The sequence below is a fragment of the Varanus komodoensis genome, unplaced genomic scaffold (genome assembly GCF_004798865.1).
Source record: "Varanus komodoensis strain SLA01 unplaced genomic scaffold, ASM479886v1 scaffold7_3, whole genome shotgun sequence".
NCBI classification, from domain to species: domain Eukaryota; kingdom Metazoa; phylum Chordata; class Lepidosauria; order Squamata; family Varanidae; genus Varanus; species Varanus komodoensis.
In genome coordinates this window covers 26,714,700-26,740,964 of record NW_025336480.1, presented here as the reverse complement: position 1 = coordinate 26,740,964, position 26,265 = coordinate 26,714,700, and the positions used below count along the sequence as shown (strand labels likewise).

The 26,265-nt window shown below is 40.0% G+C and overlaps 1 protein-coding gene across 1 annotated transcript in view; it reads left to right on the top strand.

Annotated features, from left to right (window-relative positions):
* The window catches only part of PLCB4 (phospholipase C beta 4), a 203,115-nt gene that overhangs the window by 91,407 nt on the left and 85,443 nt on the right, over nt 1–26,265 (top strand). The window contains exon 4 of the mRNA XM_044454159.1: nt 24,339–24,439. Within this exon, the coding sequence (XP_044310094.1) occupies nt 24,356–24,439 (84 nt within the window). The 5' untranslated portion in view covers nt 24,339–24,355. The remainder of the gene's footprint in view (nt 1–24,338; nt 24,440–26,265) is intronic.

The window sequence follows — 26,265 nt, the reverse complement described above, 5'->3', positions numbered from 1 at the left end:
ATGCCATGAAAATTGATAGTAAGAGCATATCTAATAAACCTCCCTCTGTTCCACATATTTCTTGTCTTAATACATTAATATAAGCAGTGCTTTGTTTTGTTAGAACTGATTGTGAATCTAGGATAATTTAAATATCTCTGAAAGGTTTAATTTGGCAACTTTAGCTCAGGTTTGCCATGTTACAGAGAAAAACTCAGTGCAACTGGAGCTATTTATCTGTTCCACTTACATTTCTTGGCCTCAGTGAGCTGCTATAGGGTTTAAGGTACCTGATCTTTTCCTGTATTACTCTCAAAATGATACGGGCTGACAGTATTTATTTCAGGCCTGAAGTCAGTCTGAGGAGGTTTCCATGGCGATTAATGATGTCACAGAAGAAGAGCATCTCTGTGCTGTTTGCTAAAAAGCAAGCTTAGGTAATGTCACGCTGGAGCTGCAGTTGTGATGCCTTTGCTTTTCAGACAAGAGAAAAACAGCTTCCCTTGTAGTAAATACTTGAGTGTTGAGAAAAGTGTGCTCTCAGTGAAGCAGAAATATTGATCTGTGCTGAAAGTGTGCAGTTATCTGCACACTGGGAGTGATCATTGTAGCATGAGTTGTTGTGCTGTAAGAATTACTGGCAATGTGTTTTAGTTTCCTGTTTTTTCTTTCTTTTGGTGCAGTCTGATGGATTATTATGTTAAACTGTTTGGCTTCTGTTGCACTTACCTTGTATTTTGTGTGTGTGTGGGGGGGTGTCTTTATTTTTTATATTTTTCCCTGTATGTGAATGTGTGTACACAGGGAGATGACCATCACATTTGGGACATTCTTCTAAACCTAACAATTTTGTTTCATCATGAAAAGAAAATAGTAAACCCCCTGAAAACAAATGATAACTTTGTGATGATGTGATCTTGCAAGTGGTTCTATAGATTTTAAGATGGTGATAATTACAGCCAGTGGCTAGCATATCAGACCTAAGTCAGCCTTCCCCACCCTGGTGCCCTCCAAGTGCCTTGAACTACAAACCCCATTTGCCACAGCTGCCACAGCTGATGGTCTTGAGGGAAATCCTCAATGTCTGGAGGGCAGCATGATGGCAGTGGCCGACCTTATGGACAAAAGGGCTGGGGCTCACTGGCACATGTTTTGTGTGTGTGACCTGTGCTCACTGGAACACATGCTTTGCAGACAGAAAGCTCCAGGTTTAATCCCTGGCATCTCCAGTTAGATGGAAGTGTCATCTACTGCTGAATTGATGTGGTTATGGATTCATTCTTCCCTCTTCTGGCATTTAGTGGCCTTGCTAGGTCTCTGCAGAAGCCTAGCAAGACACTGGCATGTGCCAGTCAGGTTGTTGGTGCATGCTAGCACTTTGAGGCCTCTGTGTAGGCTGTTCATGGAAACCTCCAGGCCAGGCAGAGCATCCCTTGACATTCGTATGGGCGTGTGATGGTACCTGTGCTTAGAAGATTTCAAAGAATGCGACGTGGAGGCCTGTTGACACTGCAGCCACAATCTCCTCTTGCTGATGCAGTTGCTTTTAGCTGCCCGCAAGCCAGGCAGTGTTGTTTTCACATGAATGCGACATCTAGTATGTGAATGTACAAAGTGATGAGATAAATGGCATAACAGCATGTGCTAGAGTTCACTTTGACTGTACTTTGTGGCATGTATCAGTGCACTGAGCCTACTTGAGAAAACGATTTCAACAGGATTTATGTGCTAGCTGAAGAAGAGAGCAAACGGATGCCCTTTGCTGCTGCCAGGTTTTTAGAATCTGCATAGAACTTAAATGGTGAATTGTGTGCTGAGAAGGTACATGAACCTCTGTGTGGTCTTGCCTTTCAGTGAAGCTTTGTAGAAGGGCTGGCTTTACAAATCCACTTGATGCTGAAGAGAATTGTAATTGATTGGCAATTAATATTTGATGTTTTACAATCCATTTTAGTCCCTCCTAACAGATAAATGACTTTTGATATTGTTTCTGTAACAAACACCATATTTTTCATAGTACTGTGAGCTAAATTCACCAGTGTTGATTGCTTGGCCAAGAAGAAGTGGGCTGGCAGATAAAGAGAGAATCATCATAATTAGGATTACAGCATAGCGTTTCAGTTGCAAAGCATGCTTGAAATCATCTGCTTATGAATAGCTGCAATACTGTAAAAAGACCATTTGTCATTCTGCTGGAGGAAGATACAAAATATCCAGATAATGAATTCTGGGGAGATGGAGTAGCAGATTTTAGCTAGAACTATCCATTAACTAGATAATTTATCTATTTTACTGTTTAACTATTAATTTATTTACTGGATAATTGCAAGTCCATGCATGTCCCATAAAAAGTTACACAACTTTTGAGCTAATGTATTTTCAGAATGTTATTGTTCAGTTCTACCTTCCTCCTGCTTCGGCCCAGGGAGGCAGGAAGTGGGCCCAATCACCAGCTGCTTTCTCAAGACCCCCCCCCCGCCACCCCCCTTCTTCTACCAAGGGTAGTGGTGAAAAGAGCAGTCCTCTCCAGAGGGATCCTCCTGAAGAGAGATTCAGTCCTAAGGATTCTCTGGGTAAGCTACATCTCCTCAGTGTGTACTCACAGCTCACAGCACTTCTGGCTGCTTGAGCCAGTTTGTGCTTTGCGAGGGTTATAGTGTCCTTGATTCTGAATAAGTAGACATGTGGCATTTGACAGTCATACATAGGAAAAGAAACCACAACATCAAATCAAATCAAAACAAACACACACACTCACACTCACACACTTGCAAAGGACAAATGTCTAAGATAAGAATTCAACAAGCATTAAAATATCAAATGTATACCACTTTCTAATTTGCACACTCTTCTTTAGATAAATTATATATCTTACCTTGATCCTTGGAAGGAATACATTTTTTAAATAACAGGTGTCTTTGTTCCTAGTAGAGTGTCTTACCTGATGATACAAGAGAAGTTTTCCCTCTGCCTTACTGGTATTTCTTACAATGACCTTCCTTAAAAAGAAAAAAAAAACATTTTAATAACTAATTGCCATGGACCTCTGTTTTGTATGTTTTACTGTATTTTATTGTTTTAATATATAATATGGGTTTTTTGTGTTTCTTTGTATTTTTATCTTACGTTGTAAGCCACCTAGAGGTGCTAGGGCATAACTGGGCAGCTTACAAATGTTTTAAATAAATGAGCAGAAGGTTTATGTTGTCAGAATTTGGCCAAAGTAGGGTGAGGTTGGTTTGAAGGTCCACAAGAAAAATAGCAAAAGATAGACAACTTAAAAAGGTTCTGAATATTTCTTAGCTCCATTTGCACATTAAAAATCTCATCTACCTCAACATATGAAAGACACAGGGAGAGTAATTCACAGCAAAGTTGCTGGTATATGCATGGCCCCTGGGCCTGGAAGCCCAGGAACTATTTGTGAGGAAGTGGGAGATCCTTTAGCCCCTCAGTTGTCATATCTCAGAAAGAAGATTTTCTCTTTAATTTCTTCATTGCTCTGTCATGGTAGTTTCTCCTTGGGAATGTTGATCTTCTAAGACAGTTTTCTCTAACCCAGTATCCTCCAGATGGGTCAGACAACACCTCCCATCATCCCCAGTCATCATTGAGGCAGTGGTGGTAATAGCTCAACTAATTTGGATGGCACAAGGTTGGAGAAGGCTGTTCTCATGCCCTTCCTGAACGATTGCTTCTTCTTTGGCAGGACTCCAGATGCTGAGCTGAATCAAGCCAAAAATCTATCTAGTTGACAGTAGCTTTGATAATCCTTTGTTTTGCTTTCCCCTGGCCTTGCTTAATTCTGCTGTTCTCTTAATCTGTATTTCCTCCCTGTCAGAAGAAAATTTAGTTTCCTAATATAAACACAACTCAGTATTGCCATATGAGATATGGATTAACCTGTAGCCCACTTTGGATAACAGTCTAGGCAGGTAGCTCTATTTTCTTTTATTAAAGCTGGACTGGTATTAGCTTTTGCTTGCTTGCTTGTTTTGTTTACAATATTTACATCTTGCCATTCGGTCCCAGGTTATACAGTGGAAGTCACCTGAGGGTCAGGCCCAATTCACTTTCTAAGATGGGATCCTCACAGACTTTCCAGGTCTTCCTGAGACAAGTGTGTTACAACCATACAGTTCAAGGGTAAAACTGGTGAGAATTAGTCTGTGGCAACACTTAGTGGCACTTGTGTGGGGGGTGGGGTGGGTGGGAACTATTAAATACAAGTGCTTGGTTAAATTTTTGCACATCCTAACAAAATAAAGAAAACCGAACTGCCCTGTTGGTCTGTCCATCCTCACAAGTAGCTTTTTAAAAAGCATTCACCAATAAAAATGCTGGTCTTGAGATACCAACTGTCCTTTATATTGCATTGTTTAATAAAAATATTGCTAATGGATGTCAACAGATCTTCCAGAGGAAGCTGCTGTATATGAGTTTGTCCAGCTCAGTAGTGTCTATACCAGTCTTCCAAGGAAGGTTTTGGGCATCATTTTTCATCTGCTGCAGCCAACATGTTAAGGAATGCTGGGAGGTGTAGTCCAAAATATGTGGAAGGCATCAGGTTGGGGAAAGCTCTTCATACTGATAGCAACTCTCCAGGGTTTCAGGCAAGAGTATTTTTCTGCTCTGCCTGTAGATTTTTTTTTTTTTAAAGCACCGACTCTAACACTGATTCCAGGTTTCTTCTGAAGTAGCAGCATTTATTCATCCATCAAATAATTGTAGGGTCTTAGGAACTGGCAACCAACCAATTAATTGGCTAACATCAAATTAATAAGGGCTTTCCATCTACCATTTAACAGTCTAAACTATGGCTTAATTGTGATATATCCCCAGTACTTTTTGTTCTGATACCTGTTAGATGTTTTTGAAAGTATTTAATATGTTGACACGTATAAAAGAGGCTGCTTGACACCTTCTTTCCAGCACAACCATTGCCTTTCTTGATTAATTCATGCGTTGGTTTGGTGATTAGAAAGAGAGAGCGAAGGGGGGCAGTGCTTATTTCTCTGTATCTTTCTCCTCGCACTGACCTATAACTCCTTCCTGTGGAGACCAAAACCTTGATTGATCTTTTAGATCAGAGCCTGGGCAGATCAGCCCATATGCCACAATTAACCTGCATAATCTAGATCATATTAACCAACGTAGCACTGTGGTGCTGGAAGAAACCCTGTAGCCTGTTCAGTCCAAATTTCCTGCTTAGTGCGGGAAATCCACAGAGCATCCCAACTGCGAGCTGTCCAGCTTCTGCTGAAGACCTCCAGGGAGAGGGAGCTCATCACCTTCCTTCATAATTGGTTCCCCTGTCAAATTGCTTTTGCCTGTGAGAAGTTTCTCCTAATATACAATGGAAATTCACATTCTGTATCCGAAGCCCGTTAAATCTTGTCTGGCCCTCTGGGGCAGCAAAGAGCAACCTTTGCTCTCTGCTGTGTGACATTCCTTCAGGGGTCTCTTTGGGTGTCTTTTTGGTTGTCTTCCTCAGTCTTTCCTCATCGGACTTGCTATCTATAGTCCTGGCCACCTTCATTGTCCTCATCGGAATCTGTTCTCATTTTCTAGTTTGTTTCTATCAGGTCTAAAGTCCATACTACATCAATCCGAGTTCTTTTAGTTTAGTATAAGCATGTGCGAACTTGATCTGGATTGGGCCCATTCTGTGTGAGTAGTGGGACTGAACCTTTCCACATAGCCGCAGTCTGCTCTCGCCCCCAACTTGCAGGGACTAAAGAAAGGGGTGGAGGGTGGGGAACCCTTCCATTAAGGTCTTTTCTTTTTTTAGCATCCTTGTGTGTGGGGAGAGGGCAAAGCAGCTCGGGATGAAGGTTTACTACCCCTTCCTGTGTGTGATCCTGCAGTACAGCAAGCAAACAAAAGTTAGGATCAGTTACACACTAGGCACTTAATGCAGCATGTAGTTTAGTCCCATTAAAGCTCAGCACCCAGAACTTCTCCCAGTACTCTAGATGAGGTCTGACTAATTCAGGATAATATAAATCTATTACTTGTTGTGACCTGGAAATTATGGTTCTTAATGCAGCCTAAAATTGTATTAGACCTTTTTTAATGACACATCACACTGCTATGGCTAAGCCAGATGTTACTCATTCTGTACCAGTGCAGTTGATTTTTCATTTACCCTAAAAGTAGAATTGTGCATTTGTCTTGTATTCAGCTGTGGTATAAGAAAAGAGAGGAGCAAAGGCTTTAAAAGTAAGCATCTGGTATAATATTATACAGAGACTATTAATTTTAGATATTTTAATTAAAATATTGTTTCTGGATATAATATTGGCCAACTGTATTCTGGTCTTTTTGGCCAAATTAATTGCACACACAGTCTTGCTGAGGACCTACTCAGGGGTTACGCTCAGCTAAATAGGATCATGATGTACTTTCATTTGTATTGAATTTTCTCCAATGTAGTTAATGTTTATGGATAGAAGGATACTGTGCTGTAAACTGCCTCAAACGTTCTGCTAATGTTCTACCTGTACTAATGTTATTGAGTGGTGATCATAAAAAATAAACATTTTGTACTAATTGAAGCAATTGCATTGACTTAAGTTTGACTTAGTAAATTTAAGTTAAGTTTAAGGTACAGTGACATCAAATGAATCCAACTCAGTATATCAGATCTGCCCATTTGGGAATGGGCAGAGTTAAAAGAAAAACTCTGTAATATATGAAATATTTCAAGAATTATGTGTTCATATCAGTTTTATCTCATTTTATTTTCTCAAATACAGTTAATCATAGAAAGGTACAATGTCTTTTTTAACAGTTGATGAAGTCTGGCTGCACACCAAAGAGATTCTTACTCTGTTTTCCCCAGGAGAACCTCTCAACTATTTTGACTTAGTCAGAAGAACTAATGCATACTGTAAAAGCTGTGGAGACAATGTGATGCTGACAGCACACACTCATGTTGGGCAAAAGAAGATTCAGAATAGGTTTCTCAGCTTGGATAGAGAGTCATCCATCTGCATTGCTATGAAGGCATAGGAGGGGTCTGTTTGGTCAGAATGATGTGCGAGTGGCAGGGAAGGTGGATTTTTTAATCTAGCTGGTACATACATAGGAGCCGTGTTGATGCTGTCGTATGGCCTTGCCCAGCCTGCTGCTGTCCAGATGTTTTTGGATTGTAAGTCTCATAAGCCTAAGCTCACATGGTCAGTGGTCAGGGATAATGAGAACTGCAGTCCACACCATCTGGGGAGTACCTGGTTGAGGAAGGCTATCATAGAAACAGAGTGAGTCAGAAGGGGTCTCCCGGGCCATCTAGTCTGACCAGCTGGCTCGACTCACGACATGCCCACCATCATCATCTAACAGTCTCATTTGTTCTTGGCATACGTGGAAGTCAAGAAAATGCCTTGGTACCATTATGGGTTCACCCCAGCTTTTACTATACAATATGGCTCTAATCACCATGCTTCTAAAAATTGCAACTGGGGGTTCTCCTGAATATCGGTAGGTCTCCAATTCAGTCGTGATCATCACACACACATGCCTTTTCTGTTATTTCAGTAAGTTTCAGGCTGGAGCAGCTTCTTAGTCAATATGGAAATCGAGATGGCCGAAGTTAGCTCTTGCAGTTCTGTCTGTCTCCTCTAGGTGCCTGCCTGCTCCTCTTGTTGGCCTTTAGGCACTTAGTTCTAACAAGGTCTCTAGATAGTAAACCCTTCAGCACTGGGTCTAAATTACTGTGAGTTTTGGTGATGGCTCAGAAATCCAAATCTTCCCTTTGGAGAGAAATTTGGATGCAGTCCAAATTTGTATGATATGCATACAACCTTCTAGTATTTATAGACTGGTGTCAACAAAAGCCGATCAAATATCAAAATGAATATATGTTTAAAATTGATGTCTTTCTGCCATCTGCTCATATATCAAAAACACTGTAAAGTTCTCGGTCCATTGTGTTATAGGAGGAGAGTGTTTGTCCTTCCAATGTTGTAAAAGAAGTCTTTTTGTTGTGAAAAGGGCACAGAAACCTATTTACCCTTCCATTTGTTAATTTCCATAAAACAGGTGAATCATTTCAAGAAATGTGTATATCAGTGAATATAAAAGACTGTTCCAGTGCAGAAGTTATCCATGTAATAACCTCCTCCCAGAAAGAAGCATTACAAAAGATTTTTTAAAGAAGTATTACCTGTATCGCACCACCTGCAATTAGCTAAATTAGATCATCCCTTATTACTGCAGTGTCCAGTAAACATACAAAGTTTTTGCTGAGTAATGGCAACCTTGGGGCTGAAATCTAGCTTGGGAAAAATCACAAGGGTTACATCCCAGCAGGAGGCATGGGCAAAGCAAAATGAGCAGGGGCAGATATCAATTGTACTAGTGTGGATATTTTCCCAGCAAGAATACAAGCCACAGTCCAGATCTGTACATTTGTCCCTAGCTACAGAATAAAAAATAAAATCAATAGTTGTGCATCAGTAATAAGGAAACAGTTAAGTATTTACCTAAAAAATAGAAAGCATTGATTATATGAATTTTTAAAATTAAAGTTACAGACACGGTTACGTTGGTGCTGCTGTAATCTTTTTATTCATTTGTTTGTCAGGTGTTTGTTCTGTTGTGCAGCTCAAACGGTTTGTCCTGCTCCCTACGCTACATTAGATATCTATACCAAAAGACAAAATCTGAAAACTCTAAAACTAAATATAAAATTTAAAAGTTTCTAAATACACAAGAGGAGGCATTTCTTCAAGAGGTACAGCATCCAAAAGACATTTATTACTCTAAGTAGCATTGTACAGAGGAATTCTGCTGTAGGGATTAATTTGAACTATTTCGCTCAGTCATGTCATATGTGAATTTGTGTATTTTCTTCCTTTCAGATGTGTGATCTTGAATAATAATCTAAAAGTATGTCCTACAGTGTGTTAAAATCTGAAGGCTAACAAGCTCCTTGCCTGTTAGTTGCTGATGTTCCTGGCACAAATAGGCAAGCTGGTGCTCTCCGGATTATTACAACTCCATAATGTGCAACCTTTGTGCAGGCTGAGACTTACAGGAGTTATGGGAGTTGTTGTGCAAAACATCTGGACAGTATACCTGTTCCTGTTCCATGTGACATTCATGTTTGGGCAGCATTCCTTGACCGTTCATTCAACAAGTTTCATTGCACTATATAAAAAAAAAAAAAAATCTTATGTGGCTTCTAAATTAGCTGTACTGTGATTAGGGGGTTAATACCCTTTTACCTTGTGTGCTGGGAATGTCTGTTATGCACTTTGCAGACAGTGCATATACTTTTAGCTGAGAATTGAGTGTTTTGTGCTGTATCGTTTGAAGCAGATGTGAGAAAGATTACTGACTAAAGCCTAGAAGTAGTCTTACACTTGGCCAAGCTTTATGTCCATCTAGCCCAATTGGAAATGCATGAGAATTTTGTTTCAGTTTGCAAATCACCAAAAACTGCCCTATTTACAATCCTGAATACAAATAGGAGCCCATTTCCTCTGAAAATGCTAATAGAGTTCTGAATTTGAGTTCATGTTTGCAAAGTGTGTATTTGAATGCACACCTTTCTCAAAGTACACAAATTTCTCAAAGTGTGCATATTGCAAAGAACCTGCAAAATTAAGCAAATTTGGGAATTGGTTGCACAGCTTTCATGTTTAAGATCTGTTTGTTTTGTGCACTTTTCCAATTCATGCAAAACAAATAGCAGTTGCAAACAAACTGAGTGCAAATTGAGGAGAAATGAGTAGCACGCTGATGCTTGAGCCCACCAAGTTTTTCCAAACATTACTCCTTGACCATCCCTAAGCCACTTATTTATTTTTAGAGGACTTTTACTTCTCAGCCAAGGCATGGTTTAAAGATAATTAGTAAAACAAGACAGGCCCTGTGCCCAGGCCTATAATCTAAAATGACATACAAGATAAAAGGGAGGGAAGAGGAGGGAAGCTGGATTTAATTCTCACCCTGCCTTTTTAAACCAGAAATGCGAAGGATTGATGCTGCAACCTTCTGCATGCAAAGCATGTGCTCACTCAGTGAGTTACAATCCCTTTGCATGCTAGTAGTGAATATATTTGTATTAGCAATACTTGCAGGCTGGAAACTGCAGACTTGCTGAATTTTTAAGCAATTTGTTCTGGTTTTAATTTCCACTTATTTTTGTGAAGTTCTTCAGGAATGTCGCCTTGAGAAGTCAAGGTCCCGTTTTGTCCTTCCAGCATATGCATTTGCTACAGTAGTATTTGTGCTGTTATGTCTTACAGTTTGCAACTGTGGGTTTACAAACCTCTGATTGAGCCGGTCTGGGGTGGGTGGTTTACTTGTATGATAGGTCTGGCCATTCCCAGGTTTGTTCCAGTGTTTATTACAATGGTGAGAATAACTTTGAAACTGAAACCTTTCCCATGCTAACTGCAAGATGATTGGCTGCTGCAGCTGTGAATCAAAGGAACATGTTACTCTTTCAGTGTAAGAATTATTTATCCATTGCTGACTTAGACAAAAGAGTTCTTGCAAACGAAACACCATCAAGATCTGGCAGTTATAAGAGAATCAAAGAATATTCTTAATTGCAGGATCATCATTTTCCTTCCCGGTCATGAACAGAATGAGAAACATGTGGAATAGGGTAGAACTGGTTTTGAGGTGAACTTTTTAAATTAGAGAAGTCCTTTAAAAAGGATATATGGGGAGCAGTTCTAGACTGGACTGCTGATATGGTGCTGGTCTTCCTGAGGCACCCGGTGAAGCTTCCCTGTCACAATGAAAGGTGCCCGTTGTGAGCACTCCTTCAACTGTGGGTGAACAGGTGGCTTGGAGGAGAAGAAATGCAGTCATTTGCTGGTTCTTGGAGAGCAGTCTGAGACGAGATGCTTGTTGCTGTGAAGCACCAGCATAGCTGGCCCTGATCTTCTCTTCTCTTCTCTTCTCTTCTCTTCTCTTCTCTTCTCTTCTCTTCTCTTCGGTAAGTTGTTTTCTTCAGAGGTTTCCTTTGCAACTATATCCAAAGGAGAGAGTCTGTCCATGCATGGCTGAAGTTGTTGAGCTTAGGATCTTGGCAGCATGGATATTTTTGCCAACTTTGGAATGAGAAGATATCTATCCGGCAGGACTGGGGTAGACTGTTACCTGGATGGTGCTGTGTTCAGAATTGGCTACTGAATTTTAAGTGTTGATGAGTGCTATCAGGACAACTTGCTGGGCTACATCTAATTGTATCTTGACCATGTTGACATGCAGTTGTCATTGTTGTGGGCTTCACTGGTCTTGTCATTACTACAGGTTGAGCTATTTGTATCTGGTATTAGAATGTACATCTAATCTGCAAAGTCTTCTGAAAAGTTTGAGCACCTAAGTTGTGATTCTCTAGTAAGCTGCCTGGATCTCCCATCCAGGCGGCTTACAAGACCAGACCAAAGTTAGCTTCTAGAATCTTGTCCTGTGCCCTCAGGACCATTTTCTGGACTATTGCTTGCGTGTACTGGACTTGTTAATACTGTTAAAGTTCGGATGCCAAGAATTATGAGTGGAGTTTGCTTTCTTGATCGGGGCACTCCCTCAACTTGCATGCAGTAGCCATTTCTGTTCTCCCCAGAGCTGCTGGTGGTTCAAGGACCCGCTGGAATGATGTTTAGAATGGCCCAGGAAACTATAGCTAGAAGAGAAATTTGTGGAGAAGCCCCACTGGATCTTATTAAGGGTTAAGCCCCATTGAATACAGTGGGGCTTTTTCTGAGTTTTTATTTCATTATTTTGAGGATTTTTATCCTACTCCTGAGGAGTAAGGAGACAAGGAGATCATTCCCCGGGGCTGGCAGAATGGCCCTGCATTCCCTTTCATCTCCCTAGTAGTACTATGCCAGAATGACTGTTGGAGATGGTATGCATATGATTACACTGTACCGTTGATCTTCTGATAAATACTTTCTGAAATCAACCCAAAGCTCCTTGGTATACTTTTAAAAAAGTATTAGTCATATAGAGAGCAGGCTTAAAATTACGAACTTATCTAGCAGTGTGCATAGCTACTAATGGGGCCATATGAAATAAGTCTGATTACTTTATGGGTTGCCTGGTTTCTTTTAGTTCTCTTTGAATTGCCCTTAGATGAAATAGTAAAACTACAGCACAATTAGTAGTAATGACATTGCTGATTACAAATAAGATTTGGGATGACCCAGTTTTGCCAAACTGAACTCCTTGAAGGAGCAAGAGCATAAGGAAGTGATAAATAATAAAGAACATTCCTTCTTCGCTGTCTCCGAACCTGTCTTATGCCCTGTGACTGGAGCACTTAGACAAATTACATTATCATAATCCGGATTTATTAAAAAATGGTGATGGAGTGGTAAGGGTATGGCTAGGCATTCTGTGTATCAAAAAGCTATTTATTGTAGCTGCTACCTTATTGTTCAAATGAATGTATGAAGGCTGAGAGGCCAATCAGCTCAAGCACTTTAATTTACATGAATGTGGTGACACATGTAAATAGAACTAACACTGCTTTGAATTTCATTTCTTCTAACGCTGATCAAACTATTCCTTCACTCCTGTTTTCTTCCGGTTCCTCCTCAAGCAGGAGCTATCTTCAAGCAAGACTAAATCCCAGTGGACACTTGCACAAATGCACTAAACCCACATTAGTATAACTGCAAATTAGTGCAGGCAGAACAAAATTCTGGTTGAATGTGAATCTGTCAAGGAGCAGTCCATGGAATAAAAAATGCCTGACAATCTGCCAAACACATGTTAAATAGATGTAACCTTCTCAGCAGATCCCTCTCAATCTATGTAGGAAATTTCCACAAATTTGGGATTTGTGCAAAAATTTGTGCAATTTTTCTGTTTGATTTGTTTTGCACCATTTTCCCATTTGCACAGAATGAACCACAGTTGCAAATGAAAGCATGTATCAAGGAGACATGGGCCCTGAGCAGATGTTTGGGGAATCTTGGTGAGCTCAAAGATTGCTCAATCATCCGTGTCTAGTTTGTGAAAGTGCGGACATTTCAAGAGCAATAGTTTGAAGGGGGTAGCCCCAAAAAACAGCCCAATGATAACTCAGTGCCACAGAATATTGGCACAGTGAATTAGGAAGGGGAATCTAAAGGGGGGAATGGCAGGAAAAGAAAAGAAAACGGGGTAGATTGGATTGGAATACAATAGCTGACCTCACCTTGCTCCTGGACGTGACTGCCTTTCTGGTACCTGACCTTTGGGCTGTGCTCTATGACTCTGTGCTCTGAGGCTGTGTGTTTGCCGAAAGCTTCTTGTCTTGCTGGCTCTTGACCTTGGACTGTTCCAAGACATCCTCTTGCCCTCTAAACTGGATGCAAGCCACCACCTGGCATCCTGACCTTAGCTGCCCATCACCCACACCGGACCTTACAGCTCATGGTCACCACTGCTGGGAGCTCTATTCTGAAACTTCTAGGGGGCGCCCAGTTGGGGAAGGATGGTTAACTGTAATTATTTTTTCCTATCATGCAGTTTGGCTTGCTTTGACTTTCCCCCTGTTGTATATAATTAACTTTCATGTATCACAAACAAGGGGTACAGAGTCATTTGTATTCTTGGTGACTGTCATCCAGCCTTAGAGTACATGGTGTTCTTTTTATGTAATAATAGTAGGCTCTTTTCTTTTGCCGTGCTTGCATTGTTATTCCACCTGTACAAATACAACAGTCCATTTTTCATGTTTTTGTAAAATCCTTATAGAGAGATAGTTAAATAGATGAATGAGTGAGTGAGTGAAAGTGAATCCCTATTGGATTTTTGTGCATGCATGAAATTAACAATTACCAAGAATGGGCAAAAGTAACAGTCAATTTGTATTGCGGGAACTGCTGTTCCACAGCATGATACTGAATGTATATTAGAAGCTTCCTGAAAGAGAAAGAAAATAGTGTATGGAGACAGAGACAGGAAGAGAATAGTGGTATATTCACATTGATCAAGTTTGCATGTCATGGCAAGGAAGATTTTTTAAAAGTTCTGGCTTGCCGTGATCATCAAAGTATGCTCAGTGGCTCCAGCTTGGCTTCGCTTGTTCATAGGAGTTGCCAAGCAAAGCTACTCTTCATCTATGGTTCTTAGCTTGACATCTGAACTAGGATCTCTGGGTTGTTGCTCGTCCAACATGCTAGCCTTACAAACAAAAATAAAAGTAGTAGGAAGTATCAACACCAATAGGATCAACAAATATCATCGGAATGCATCTATTTTTGTGATGTTTACAGACGCATTTCTTCCTTTTTAAATCTTCCACTGACTGAAGAGATGCAATGTCATTTTATTATAATTTGAATTCTGTGCTCAAGTCTTCCCTACATGTTAAGCAGCATTGGAAAATGGCAATATCTAACTTTTGCATCATTTTCCATCTTCTAGGATGAGGGATTTTGTCAAAAATGTTCTGGAAGTTTAAATAAACAGTGTCTACTGGCTTTCCCATTCACACATTTTGGTGTATACTTTCAGGGTTTAGTGAGACAAAACTTTTGAAGAAGCTGTGCTGATTCTTTTCCAACAGGACTTGTTCTTCTATATGCTCGATATTTTTATCTTTAATAATGTTTTCCACCATTATGCTTGGAACATATGTTATACTACTACTCTGTGTTGCTGGGTTTCCTGCTCACTCCCACTTCCTACATGGAAGAGGTGGAGGTCTCTGTATCTTTTTCCCAGGAATCTAAATTTGACTTTCAGGATTTCTCACATACATTTCCTCATGTCATTAGTACCAAGATCCTTCACCACACTTGCCTCTTTCATGCTCAGCAAAGGAAGTTGCTGGTCTACACCATGGCTCAATGGTACAGCACATGCTTTACATGTAAAGGGCCTTGTGTTCAATCCCTCACATCTCTAGGCAGGCTTGGAAAGTCCCCTGTCTAAGCTGGACAGCTGCTTCCAGGCAGCATAGACAGTGCTGGACCAAGGTGGACCAAGGGTCTGGGTCAGTACAGGACAGCTTCCTACATCTTGTACACACCACAAATCTGTCTCTGTGCATGTCTAATGGGCAGATTCCCCACTATCAAGAACCCAGCCCTAGTCACTGGACACCCTGGGTGCAAGATATGGTCCTCCTCCTGATCTAAACCACTTCCAGAGAATATGGAGGTTATTAGGCTGCCTAGTTAAAGCATCTCATGCAGACAGTGTCTGCAACTTCAATTTGATTATCTGTGTGGCCCATTGTACCCTTAGAGGAGGAAGTGTGTGATTGTGTATCGAGCTGCGTTTGAGTGACAGATGAACTTAGTGGCATAAACTATTTTTAGTTCCGAATGAGTTTCTTCCATCTAAGGTTATCACAATTATAATTACATTTGAGCTTCTCCTTAACCAAAATAAGCAGCTGCTCGAGAAAGAAAATTCTTCTTAGGGTGGCTGGGGATTATGCTGCTTTGAATGCACTAATCCATGTTTGATTAAGATGCTCCTGTCTTCCCACAGAGATAACTTGCTCTACATCTTTGTGTACTTGTGTCATTATGGAACAATCCTATTTTTCCTTCCATCCTCTGATTCTACTCCTTGTCTCATCACTACATGTATAATTGCTAGGTTTTGAGTTTTTGTGTGAGATACCCTTTTTTTAATTAACTCTGCAACTTCCATGCAGACTCTTCCAAACCTTGCTCCTTTTTTTTTCTTTTTTCCAGTGTTGGTGGAGTGTGTTCTTGGCAGCACAGCAACCAAGGACTGTACCACATGCCATTCTTATTCCTCACACTTCTCTCCAGGCTCCTGTGGGATGGCAGCACATCTGTAAAGATGTCAGCAGTGCCCTTTCAGGATGCAAAAAAAGTGTGGAAAGGAGCAGCATTGTCTGTCCTGCTCCTTTTTTGAGAAACAGGAAACAAGTGGCCAAAGATAGACGATCTTGCCACAAACCAGTTGCGGATTCTGACAGATAATTTAGGCATGATCACCACATGAGACAGTCTAAGGTGTCCAAACTGCAGGGTTTGGAGGGGGGATGCTCAATGAAAAAGAAAAAGAGCAATATGGTCACAGTTTTCTTCTGCAAAAAATGACCACAACAATTGTGTATTAATTTATGCTTTGATCCCACTCTTCCTCCAAAGAGCTGAAGCTGGTGCCAATAGTGCCCCCTGCCTTTTATTTTCACAACTGCTCTGTGAAGTAGGTTTGGTGGCGAGATTATAAATCAGTGGCCCACTGTCATCCGAGGAACTTCTAGGGCATGTTTTCCCTGCCTTGCTTCTGAAGCCTTTCCTTTTGCCAGCAGATACAATAGTCAATTAAACCTAGGAGCTTCCAAAGGTATTATTTTGGAGGAGAATCAAAATATACTTTTGCCATATCCGGAAAGGACATTTCTTTTGAGCTTCGGCACACTACTCTAGTTCCCACAATCCCCTTGCTGGTGAGACTCGGTCTCTTCCCGCACCAAAAAACCTCTCACACAGAGATGCTCCTCCCACTGGGCTTTTGCAGGAGATGGTCACTCAGCCAAGCATCCCTTCCAGGTGGGTGAGAGAAGGGTCAGTAGAAGCCACACACATCGCTGCTGTTCCTATGGACCCTTGAAAACACTGTGTTGTGTGAATGGTCTAAGACGGTGCTTCTCAGGCTGGGGCCCACGACTCCGTGGGCCCTAACGAATTCCTGACTGGGTTGCACAATAAGCATCTATCTATCTATCTATCTATCTATCTATTCATTTATCAGTTGTTTATGCCATCCATCACTTTCATCTCTGGACGGCTTACAACATTATTTATTTATTACATTTGTAATGTATGTATTAATACATAAATAAATGTAATTTATAATAATTTATAATAAATTACAAATTTATTATAATACATTTATTGATGCAATTTATTATAATGTATAATAAATTACATTAATAAATGTAATTTATTTATTACATTTGTATACTGGTCCTTAGCCCATGGGCTGTCTGGGTGGTTGACTGATATTAAAATCATAAATATAGTCCAGGAAGAGACATAAATTAATACACTCTTAAAATACTATAAAGCTAAGAGCATATAACAGTAATGACCACAGGAGGACACAACCGGGTACAGCAGCAATTTATTGACAATATTAGAAAACTGGCTCAGCAATAAAACACACAGAGTTAACTATCAAAATATTTAGAAAGTAAAAGGGTTTTCACCGGGCCCTGAAAAGATGTCAAGGATGAAAAATGTCCTGTTGTGCAGCCTTCCTCCTCTCATCGTTAAATGCTATTCCTTTCCATATGGTCTTTGTATATTTTTATTCACATTAAATGTGAGAAATAAAGTATTCACCTGATGAAATGCTACTCGTAACTACTGTGACATTCTTGCATTTTCTGTTGAACAGAGAAAGGTAGAACTTGGAACATGGAGTTGGTTTTACAAGTGAATCTTGAATAGCTTACAGGTGGACTCCACATCCAAATGTTTGGGAATCGCTGATCTAGGTTGCCGAAGCTCAGCAAAGTCTGTTGTGGCACAGCCATCTTCAGCCAATCTTCCAATTTGTTCTGCTTTGCACAGGGCCTTCAAGGGATTCACATTAATGAACATTTGAAGGCCTTGTCATGAATTGGTTCATTAATCTCTAGCCAGTGTTCCGTTGTTTCTTGCTGTCAAACTGTTTTAGATTTCAGTTCCCCACGTTCCGAACTGTAGGAAGTAGAGCTGGTGGAAGTTGAATAGGATGGGCAAATCAGCAGAATCTGAGTTCTGTCTCCAAGCTCTTTCCACCTTGAGTTCCTATTAGATTACAAGCTTTGTTTTTGTCTTTTGGCATGAAAATCTCTGTATAAATATACTAACTATGTACATCAGTTGTGCACACTGAAATGCACACATTCTTCTTCCATTGCTTGAAGTGTGCATTTTTCCAAAGCATATTTTGCAAATGTACAGATTTTTTCATGCATATTTTCCAGTTCTATATATGCCATTGAACACATTGTTTTTGTTCTGTGAATCACATTGCAAAGTTTAGGAATGTGCAGAATTCGAGTATAGAGTGCATCTGACTCCATCTTTGGTCTGGAAGGTGCAGTTTGGGTAAATCCTGATCGAAACCAAACTGTAAGGGCATCCTGCATTACCTTCTCGAATGAGTAGCAGGTCTCCAGTATTTAAGGTGTTCTCAGCTCAGATCCTTTCCTCAAAAAAGCCAGAATATGAACCTAAGACCTTGGGCACGTATCTCATGTTTTATCTTCCTGAGCCATGTCTCTCTTTCCAAAATGAATGACTAAAACCAAAGCTGTAATAAATCTTTATGAGACACTGGATTTGGGCAGATGGTTTAAAACTATGGGTTTTGGGGTATATTTCCTGAATTGGCCCTCTTTTGAAAGTATTCTCAAGCACTGTGTATTTATATATTTATCCTCTGATGTTTTGGTTACTCTGGTTGTTATAAGAGCATGCAGAGGGGCAAAATGAACCACACTGTTTAAGTTCTTCAGAAATGACAAATAAAGCTCTGTATTGTTAGAAGTTAATATTTAGTCATGTCCAACTTTATTAAATTTTGACTTCATCTAAAACCTAATCATGTGGGGAATTTGAAATACACATTTGAAATGTATTAGAGAAATATGATCTTGAGTATTTAAAAAATGCAAACACTGAAGATCTGGGTCTAGATAATACCTCCAGCAGAGGCATATTTATCCCCAAGAATTTTTTTTTTTGCAGTACTTTTTTATTAAATTTTAAAACAGTACTAAAAACATCAATCATCACAAACATCGGAACTACTGAGTCAACCCCTCACTACATATCTTTTAACATTCTGTAATCATAGTCAGATTCATTTATGGAATCTTAAAAAACATTTTTAGTTCTAAACCAAGTCCTGTTTCTCCAGCCAATTAAAAAAAAAAGTCATAGTCATTTTCTAGTATAGCAATTCAAAGACAAAAGAGTCATGCAACTTAGCTTTTGGTCATTCATTTTTAAGATAAAAAAAGAAAAAAAAGAAAAAGAAAAGAATCTCTCATTTTCCCTTACACCACCCCCAAAGGAGAAAAAAAAAGGAGGGACTCCACTCCTGTTCTTCTCCTTCTTAGTTCAGTTTAAATCTTATCTTATAATCTCTTCATAATTCACATATAAATGTAGAAAAGCTTTCACAGTTAAAATCATATACCTTAGCCTTTCCATACCACAATAAACATGCCAACCCATTTATACCATTCCTTTTTAAGATTTCTTTTTTACACTTCTTTCAAACCGCTTTTGTTTTAATAGGGTTTGTTGAAAATCAGTATTTTTAAACTTTACATCTCCAGCTCATCCTTCTCCCCTTGGTGTTATTTGGTGAAAATCAACCCACTTCAAAGTCTGTATTTCAACCTTCACTATTTCTTGCTTTATCTTCAGTGATTGTAGCATTTCTTGTAGGTCAGTGTTTATTCCCAATGGCTGTGTTTTTTGCTGCAAATCAACTTTCACTGTTTCTTCTTCCTCAGAATCAATTTTAGTTAATTCAGGATCCATCCATCCTTCAAAAAAAAAATTCCTTCCTTTAGTGGCCAAATTTGTTTCTTTTTATCCACAGTTTCAAATTTTTCAAATTTTTCATATACTTGTTTTATTTCTTGTATATTCTGTTCAGTTTCGGATTCTACATCAATCCCCATCTCCCTAAAAGAGGCATCAAGTTTATCAAAGCACTTTTTTTGTACAGTTGAGAAGATTTCCTGTTGTCTCAACATCACCTCTTGGGATATTTGTAAAGTTGTTAAAGATTCTTGTATTTCCAAAAAAAAAAATCTCTGCAGCTCTTCCATCATTGCAATAATTCCAATAGCCACGAAGTGGCAGCCAAGATCAGTTCCACTTTTCTTTTCTCTAGATAACTAGGGTCAGAAGGTTAGCAAGTTGCCAAATGCTTTGGCAGAGGTCCCAAAAATGCAGGAGACGAAATGGAGATTCTTATATCCTTCCTCTTTTCTCCCTTTTTTATGCCAATTAACAACAGATATAGTTTTTCCACAAGTAGTATTGCAAAAGGAAAATAGGAATGCTCACCCAAACAGTCGTCACATTAAAGAAAGCATCCAACGATGTGAAAAATATCCTGGCGAGTGTCCAGTTGATCTTGACAGAAGTCCAAACAGATATCCAAAATGATCGGTCAAAGCTTTGAACTTCTATCACGTAATTGCACCTTAAAATTTTAAACTAATTTTATACCCTTAGAGAGGTTAGAGGAAAAAGTCTTTTTCTTCGGCTTAAACTTGGACAAAAGCCTCAGCACTCTCTCATCTCAGTCGCCGCCTAAACATCCGGAAGGTTTTTCTTTTCTTAATGCCAAATTATAAACAAATGCAGCTTTTCCATGGGTAATATTGCGAAAGAAGTAAAAAATATTTACTCAGCAGTTCCAGTGCTTACCTGGCTAATAAAAATCCTAAGTTAATCTTCTAAGATGTCAAGAACTTGAAGCGGCTGAAACCACCCCCTGTGTTACTCGGTTGAGAAGTACCTGAATTGCTCTCAGCAGGTACGAGATTGCCATCTCACATCAAGCCAAAAGCATGCCCAGGTAATCTGTCTTCACCCCGACAGGGCTTAGATGAGTCTCCCACGACTTGCTGCCAAGTAATACCGGCGTGATAACAGAACTCCGTTAATCACATCCGTCTCGTTCTGACGCCATCTTGGAATCTCATCCCCAAGAAATTTTAAGGAGGGGATGGTGATTGTGGGATGAGAAGGAATGAGAAGGAAAGGTTTGCAAAGAGTTATCTGTCACTCTTTCAATTGCACATGTTTTTTCATGTATCTGTTTTCAAAGCTAATTGCTTGGCATTAAACTTAAAATGGGAGAATGCCCTGAACTGTCAATAATTTCTTTTGCCCTTCTTTAAAGGTCTGAAATATTTTTCATTAGTAGGCAGAGTATCAGCTGCTTGTCCCCAAGGAACACAGAACTCCTTTGCTAACTTCTAATCTAAATCATAATTATCTGAAGGTCATGAGCTTTTGCTTAAGCTAATGTGCTCTGTCTTTATCAATTCCCACCCCCTCACACAAGCACAAAAGCCCATTCTCTGCATTCTACTTCGAATTCCACCTTTGGGTTTTTGTTTTTTTTACCTCCCAGCCTTCCCTTAGAACAGAGAAAGTTGCATTTAGACTACATGGTGAAAACTCCAAATTTTGGGACTCGATCCAGTATATCCTAAGTACTTCTCTTGCTGTTTGTTGGCTGCTAACACAGCAGTTTTCAGTGGCTGAAATCATACCTGCACTATGAAATTCTGAATCTATTTATTTTAGGCCATTCTATGCACATTCTGTACTCTAGTAACATTTCCCAAGCCATGGGGGAGGGAGGTCCTGTGCAGGATGTTCCATCTTTTCATCCAAATCTTGTACTATTTCAAACCTTGTGGTATGTTTGATGTTTACATCCTGCAATCGGAATCGGAGGTCTGTTCTTTGGTTTCCACACTTCACCATGGTTTCTTTGAACATCCAAACCTGGCACCATGGATTCTCTGTGAACCAGCACAGAGTCCGTCGAAGAAAGCAGCAGGTGCAGGAGTGCTCCTGTTCATCCAACACGATATTGAATTTTGGGCAAGGTGGCTGATGAGATGTGTGCAAACATGGGGAGGACCGAGTAAGGAAGGTGGAAGCAGGACTTTCATACAAACAGCTTGAATTTCTATCAGGTGCATCCAGGCCAAAAAAACCCACACACACCATGGAAACTACGCAAGGTACCTTGTCATGATGTGTGAATCCAGACATGATGCCAAAGTTGTACTGGGGTACTTCCCTCCCCTTGCAATGTTTGTATGGTGAATTTCAAGTTCATTAAATCAGTTCTGGCTTAGAAAACCACCCTTGATTTCCCTGTTCCAAGAGGAGGACTGGGTATAAATATTAGACCAGAGTATTCTGGAAAAAGTAGAAGTAGAAAATTTATCAGAAAGTTTTGTGAGGAGATTTCCAGTGCTCTAACAAATAAGTTCCACCACTGCTTTGTAGTAGCTTCCTCTATGTGCCTTGTGATTGCCGGGACAGTTTCGATATATTGCCAAATCTTTCTTCTTTTCTATTGTGTTGTTACCCTACTACTCACAATATTTATCTTTACCAAGTGCTTTCTTTCTTCAGTGTGTTCACTGTGGTGATGTTTTGGCATCATGACTTTGCTCAGCGAGGTTACAGGCTCTAGTTGACTAACGGATCTTTGCAAACACTACTAACTTCCCAAGCTTAAGAAAAGAAGTGAAGCTTTTCTTTAAGAAAAGTGAAGTAAACAGTGATCACAGTTTCCGTTTCAGTTTTCTTTCAGCTTGTTATTGATGATGGTTGGCAATAGAGGGCAAATGCAGCATGTGTAAGTCCTGTCCAAGCTTGGTCTGGATCCAAATTAATTGTACACAGGAAGTGGTGTCATACTTTAATTTTCAGTTCCCCAAGGGAAACTGGGCACTTGGGCTGGTCAATGCTCACCCTGGAAGGATGACTCATGGAAGTTCATCTCCTACGTTTAGTCCACCTAGCATGATCGATTGCAGTACAAGAGCTCAGACATTTATCTATCCATCTATCATCGAAAGCCTTTCTACCCTATCATTTACCAAGGTCTCAGTTATCTCAGTTATGGGTAAACGCAGACCAGTTATGGGAAATTTTGGGTCTTTCCATGTGTACTGGGAATCTTCGTAAACCTCAGTGCAGGGGTACATTTTCTGCCACAGAGCCTGATGAGGATGAGTGATAGTATAATTTTCGCTAATTTACTCAGTTATAAAGATTCCACAGCCTGATGAGCTGGAAGCATTTCTCGCTGGATGCTTGCTGAAGGAAATGGGTTTGATTCAGTATTCCTGTGAGTGGGATTCCGTGCAGCAGAGCTGCTGCTGGAGGCAGAGGGAATTGTGGTTTTCTCCTCTGCTTCCTACAGCTCCCTGAAAAGCTGCTCTGGAAGGCTGGGAAGTCACTTACAGCCATCTGTGAAGCGGCTCTGCATGGGGCTGCAAACTGCAGGGAGAAACTGGTAAAAAATTGCTTCCTTTTCCCAGCCTTTTAACTGGATTGGTTCTTGATCCCTTCTGTGAAGGGAAGGAGCCGACTATCAATGGAAGGGCAAGTCTGGATCCAGCCCCATGCATGTGGAGAGGAAGATCATAATATAAATATTGACTTTTTTAAAAAGAACTTTTTAAAGCTGCAAAATTTAAAATCTCTCTCTTTTTCCCTGTACAAATTAATTCTGAAGTTGATGAGAATACGGTTTCAGTTTATTTAAATGCATAAAGCCACCTTAGAGCCATGGCCCATCAAGTCCCGTATCATCTCAGATTCCTTCAATGGGGAATTGGCCTGGAGTATTATACCTGCAAAGCACATGTTCTACCCCTGGGCCAGGCACCGTGTTGCTTCTGTGCACCATCTTGTCTTGACAGTGTGCACCTAAGCATGCTTGCTCAGAAATAAATCGAATGGGGTGGTTTCAGTGCAGTTACTTCCCAGTAGCTTTGCTATAGGTTAATTCATGTTCCTTCCTTTTTCAATTCTCCAAAATGGCTTGTTCTGCAAAGGTGATTAACTTCACTCCTCCCAGTGTTAGAATGGTTGCTGTGCAAAATTAATGTGGAATTGTTGCTGTCCTCTGGGGTCCAGATTAGCACCAGGAAGACCTTTAGCTCATTTCAATTGGTATCATAGTGAGGGCAAAGGGTTAAAGTCCCCCACCAGATGTTGCAGCTCAAATGGTGCTCCTCATCCCTCACTGATTATTTTTTAGGTCAGCTGGACAAGGCCAAATAACGTGATAGATGTCACATCTAGTTTGGTCCTAGCTTATTTGGCAGATCACAGGACCTAAACCCTGCTCATTTTACCTGAGGAAAGTGCTAGAGAGCATATAACCCTGTAGCAGTTCATAGACTTGGCATGAGGATGCCAAAGGTTCAGATCAGCAGAGTGGGAGAGACATCCACTTAAGAGCTGCTGGGCCTGATGAACACCTGGCCTAGTAGCAGGCAGCGTCCTGTGTATAGCCTATTTAGAGGGAGGCGGGCCCAAATAACGAGGGCTTGTGCTGTCTCTTCAGTTATCAGTTTGTGAGAATGCATGCCCTGATTTTTCTTTAGGGAAATAATTTTTGATTTGTAGTTTCCCCTGTCTTGGCCAGATTGATGCATTTTTGATACAGAAATTTGCATGTAAATGAGTGTTTTTCTTATGGATAAACTAATGGATAATTAACAGCCATACAAGGAATGCTAATGATAAGGAACTAAAGTGTATCATTCATTAAATAATATAAACTTCTCTGATCTTTTCTGCCTTACAGTTTAGTGGCCAAAGTTTAATTTCATTTGTTTGTTTTTGTTTCAGCCTGATTGTTGAACAGAATGGCAAAACCATATGAATTTAACTGGCAGAAACCAGTTCCATCCTTTCTACAAGACGGAGCTGTGTTTGACAGATATGAGGAGGTAAGGAGTCCTTAAACCATCCGGAATTAAAACTTTGAAACCTGAAGTCTGATGGCTAACAGGGATGTTGGAATGTGGTCCTGAGAGCTATTTCTGAAATTAATTCAGCCCGCTGGTTGAGTCTTTTGGTTCAGATAATTTTGAATATGGTGAAAAAATACTTTTGTGTCAATCCACAAACAGCTGACATGGTCAAGGGTTAAGAAAAATGCTTAAGGATACTTCCAAAGCATGTAATTTCACCATGAATTTGTGTGAAAGAAACAGTCACTGATCAGCACTGATGCTGAAAAGTGTTACTTTTCTACAGATCTACCTAAAAAGAAGTCCCATCAGGTAGGAATGTGTTTTAACCACAGGGGCCTGCTCTAACCAAGGCACCTCATTTTAGATTTGAGGATACTTAGGAAGAAATGAAACAACCTTTCTCAAAGAGGATGCATGGTTTATTGAATGCAGTGATGAAATATGGGTGCAGAATGTAAAGAAGTGAAAGACAGCTCACACTCCACTTTTCTGTGGCTGTTTTGATCCCTGGAATAGGCCACTGGGTGTTCTCTGGTCCTCCAGTTGCTTAGGTGAGTGACATGTCTGTTGCTGTCACCTGGCCGAGAGTGAGAGACCATGCCTCTTGCCATGGATTTTATAACGTTTCTGTCTGCTTCAGGGCTGTATGCACAGGCTCTACCCTCCCATTCGGGAGATAGTAGAGGATGACACTGCTCTAGTAAAGCAAACAGTCTCAATTTTCACAGCAGAAGCAGCCCTTATCTGCAGAATTCCTGGGGAAGTCGACTCCAAGGCAATTATCTGTGTTGCTCTTCCTAATAAGCTGAAGTTAATATGGTCTTGGCATGACTTCAAGGATTATCCTGGATTTTAGACACTGGGAAAGTTCACTACATATCACCGTTTTTTCAGCAGAATCCATATAACACAAAATGAATAGGAGTATATATCCATAGATATATCTATAAGTATCTATAAATCTGTATATCCATAGATTTCTACTGTTTGTTCTGGATTGGATATTCTGAAGGCCACTGACCATCTTTGCATTGCTGCTGTTCACATCTGTTTCATTTTTTGTTTGCTTGTAAATAAGTAACACTTATCATCCAAAATGATAGCATGTGTTAAAGTACAATTTTAGTTTAGTGGGATGGTTGGACCAATAATGGAAAGTGCAGCATTTAAACTAAAGCTCTGTTGCCAATCTTGAAAACTGAGAAATAAGTATAGGGAAAAACACTTCACCAGACAGCAGTATAATGAATACCAGAGAAGTCCAGTCCAGTCCAGCTTCATCCCAATCCAAATCAGGAGATCCAAATCGCATCCAAGAGTGGCTTTAGAAAGCTGATTATTCCGCTAAACAAAACACACTTATTGCAAGAGCATCCGGTATGATTTGCACATCTCTGTAAATTCATCAAAAATGAGCTCCAAGGAATGTGGGACGGAACATACTGTGTTTGCAAAAGATAACATTTTGAGCATGGTTTCCTTTTATTTAATCATGTGGTCAGTGTTCCTTTTTAGGAATAGATAGCTGGACCTTCTGTTTGTTTTACTGAATTTAATAGGCAGGCATTGTTGGTGCTTTTAACTAGCTTCATATAAACAGAATCTCTGGTTAATCTATCAAGCACTTGTTAGATTATCTGGAGGCTTAATTTAACAAGACAAATAACAGATTTTGTAAAAGTCCAAATAAATACCTGTAGTAATATTTTACTGTATTCTTTAATCCCATGAAATGAAGGGAAGATTTTTTTAAACATACAGGCCTGCCAAGACAGATAGAGGCCTGGCTTGACCCTTGT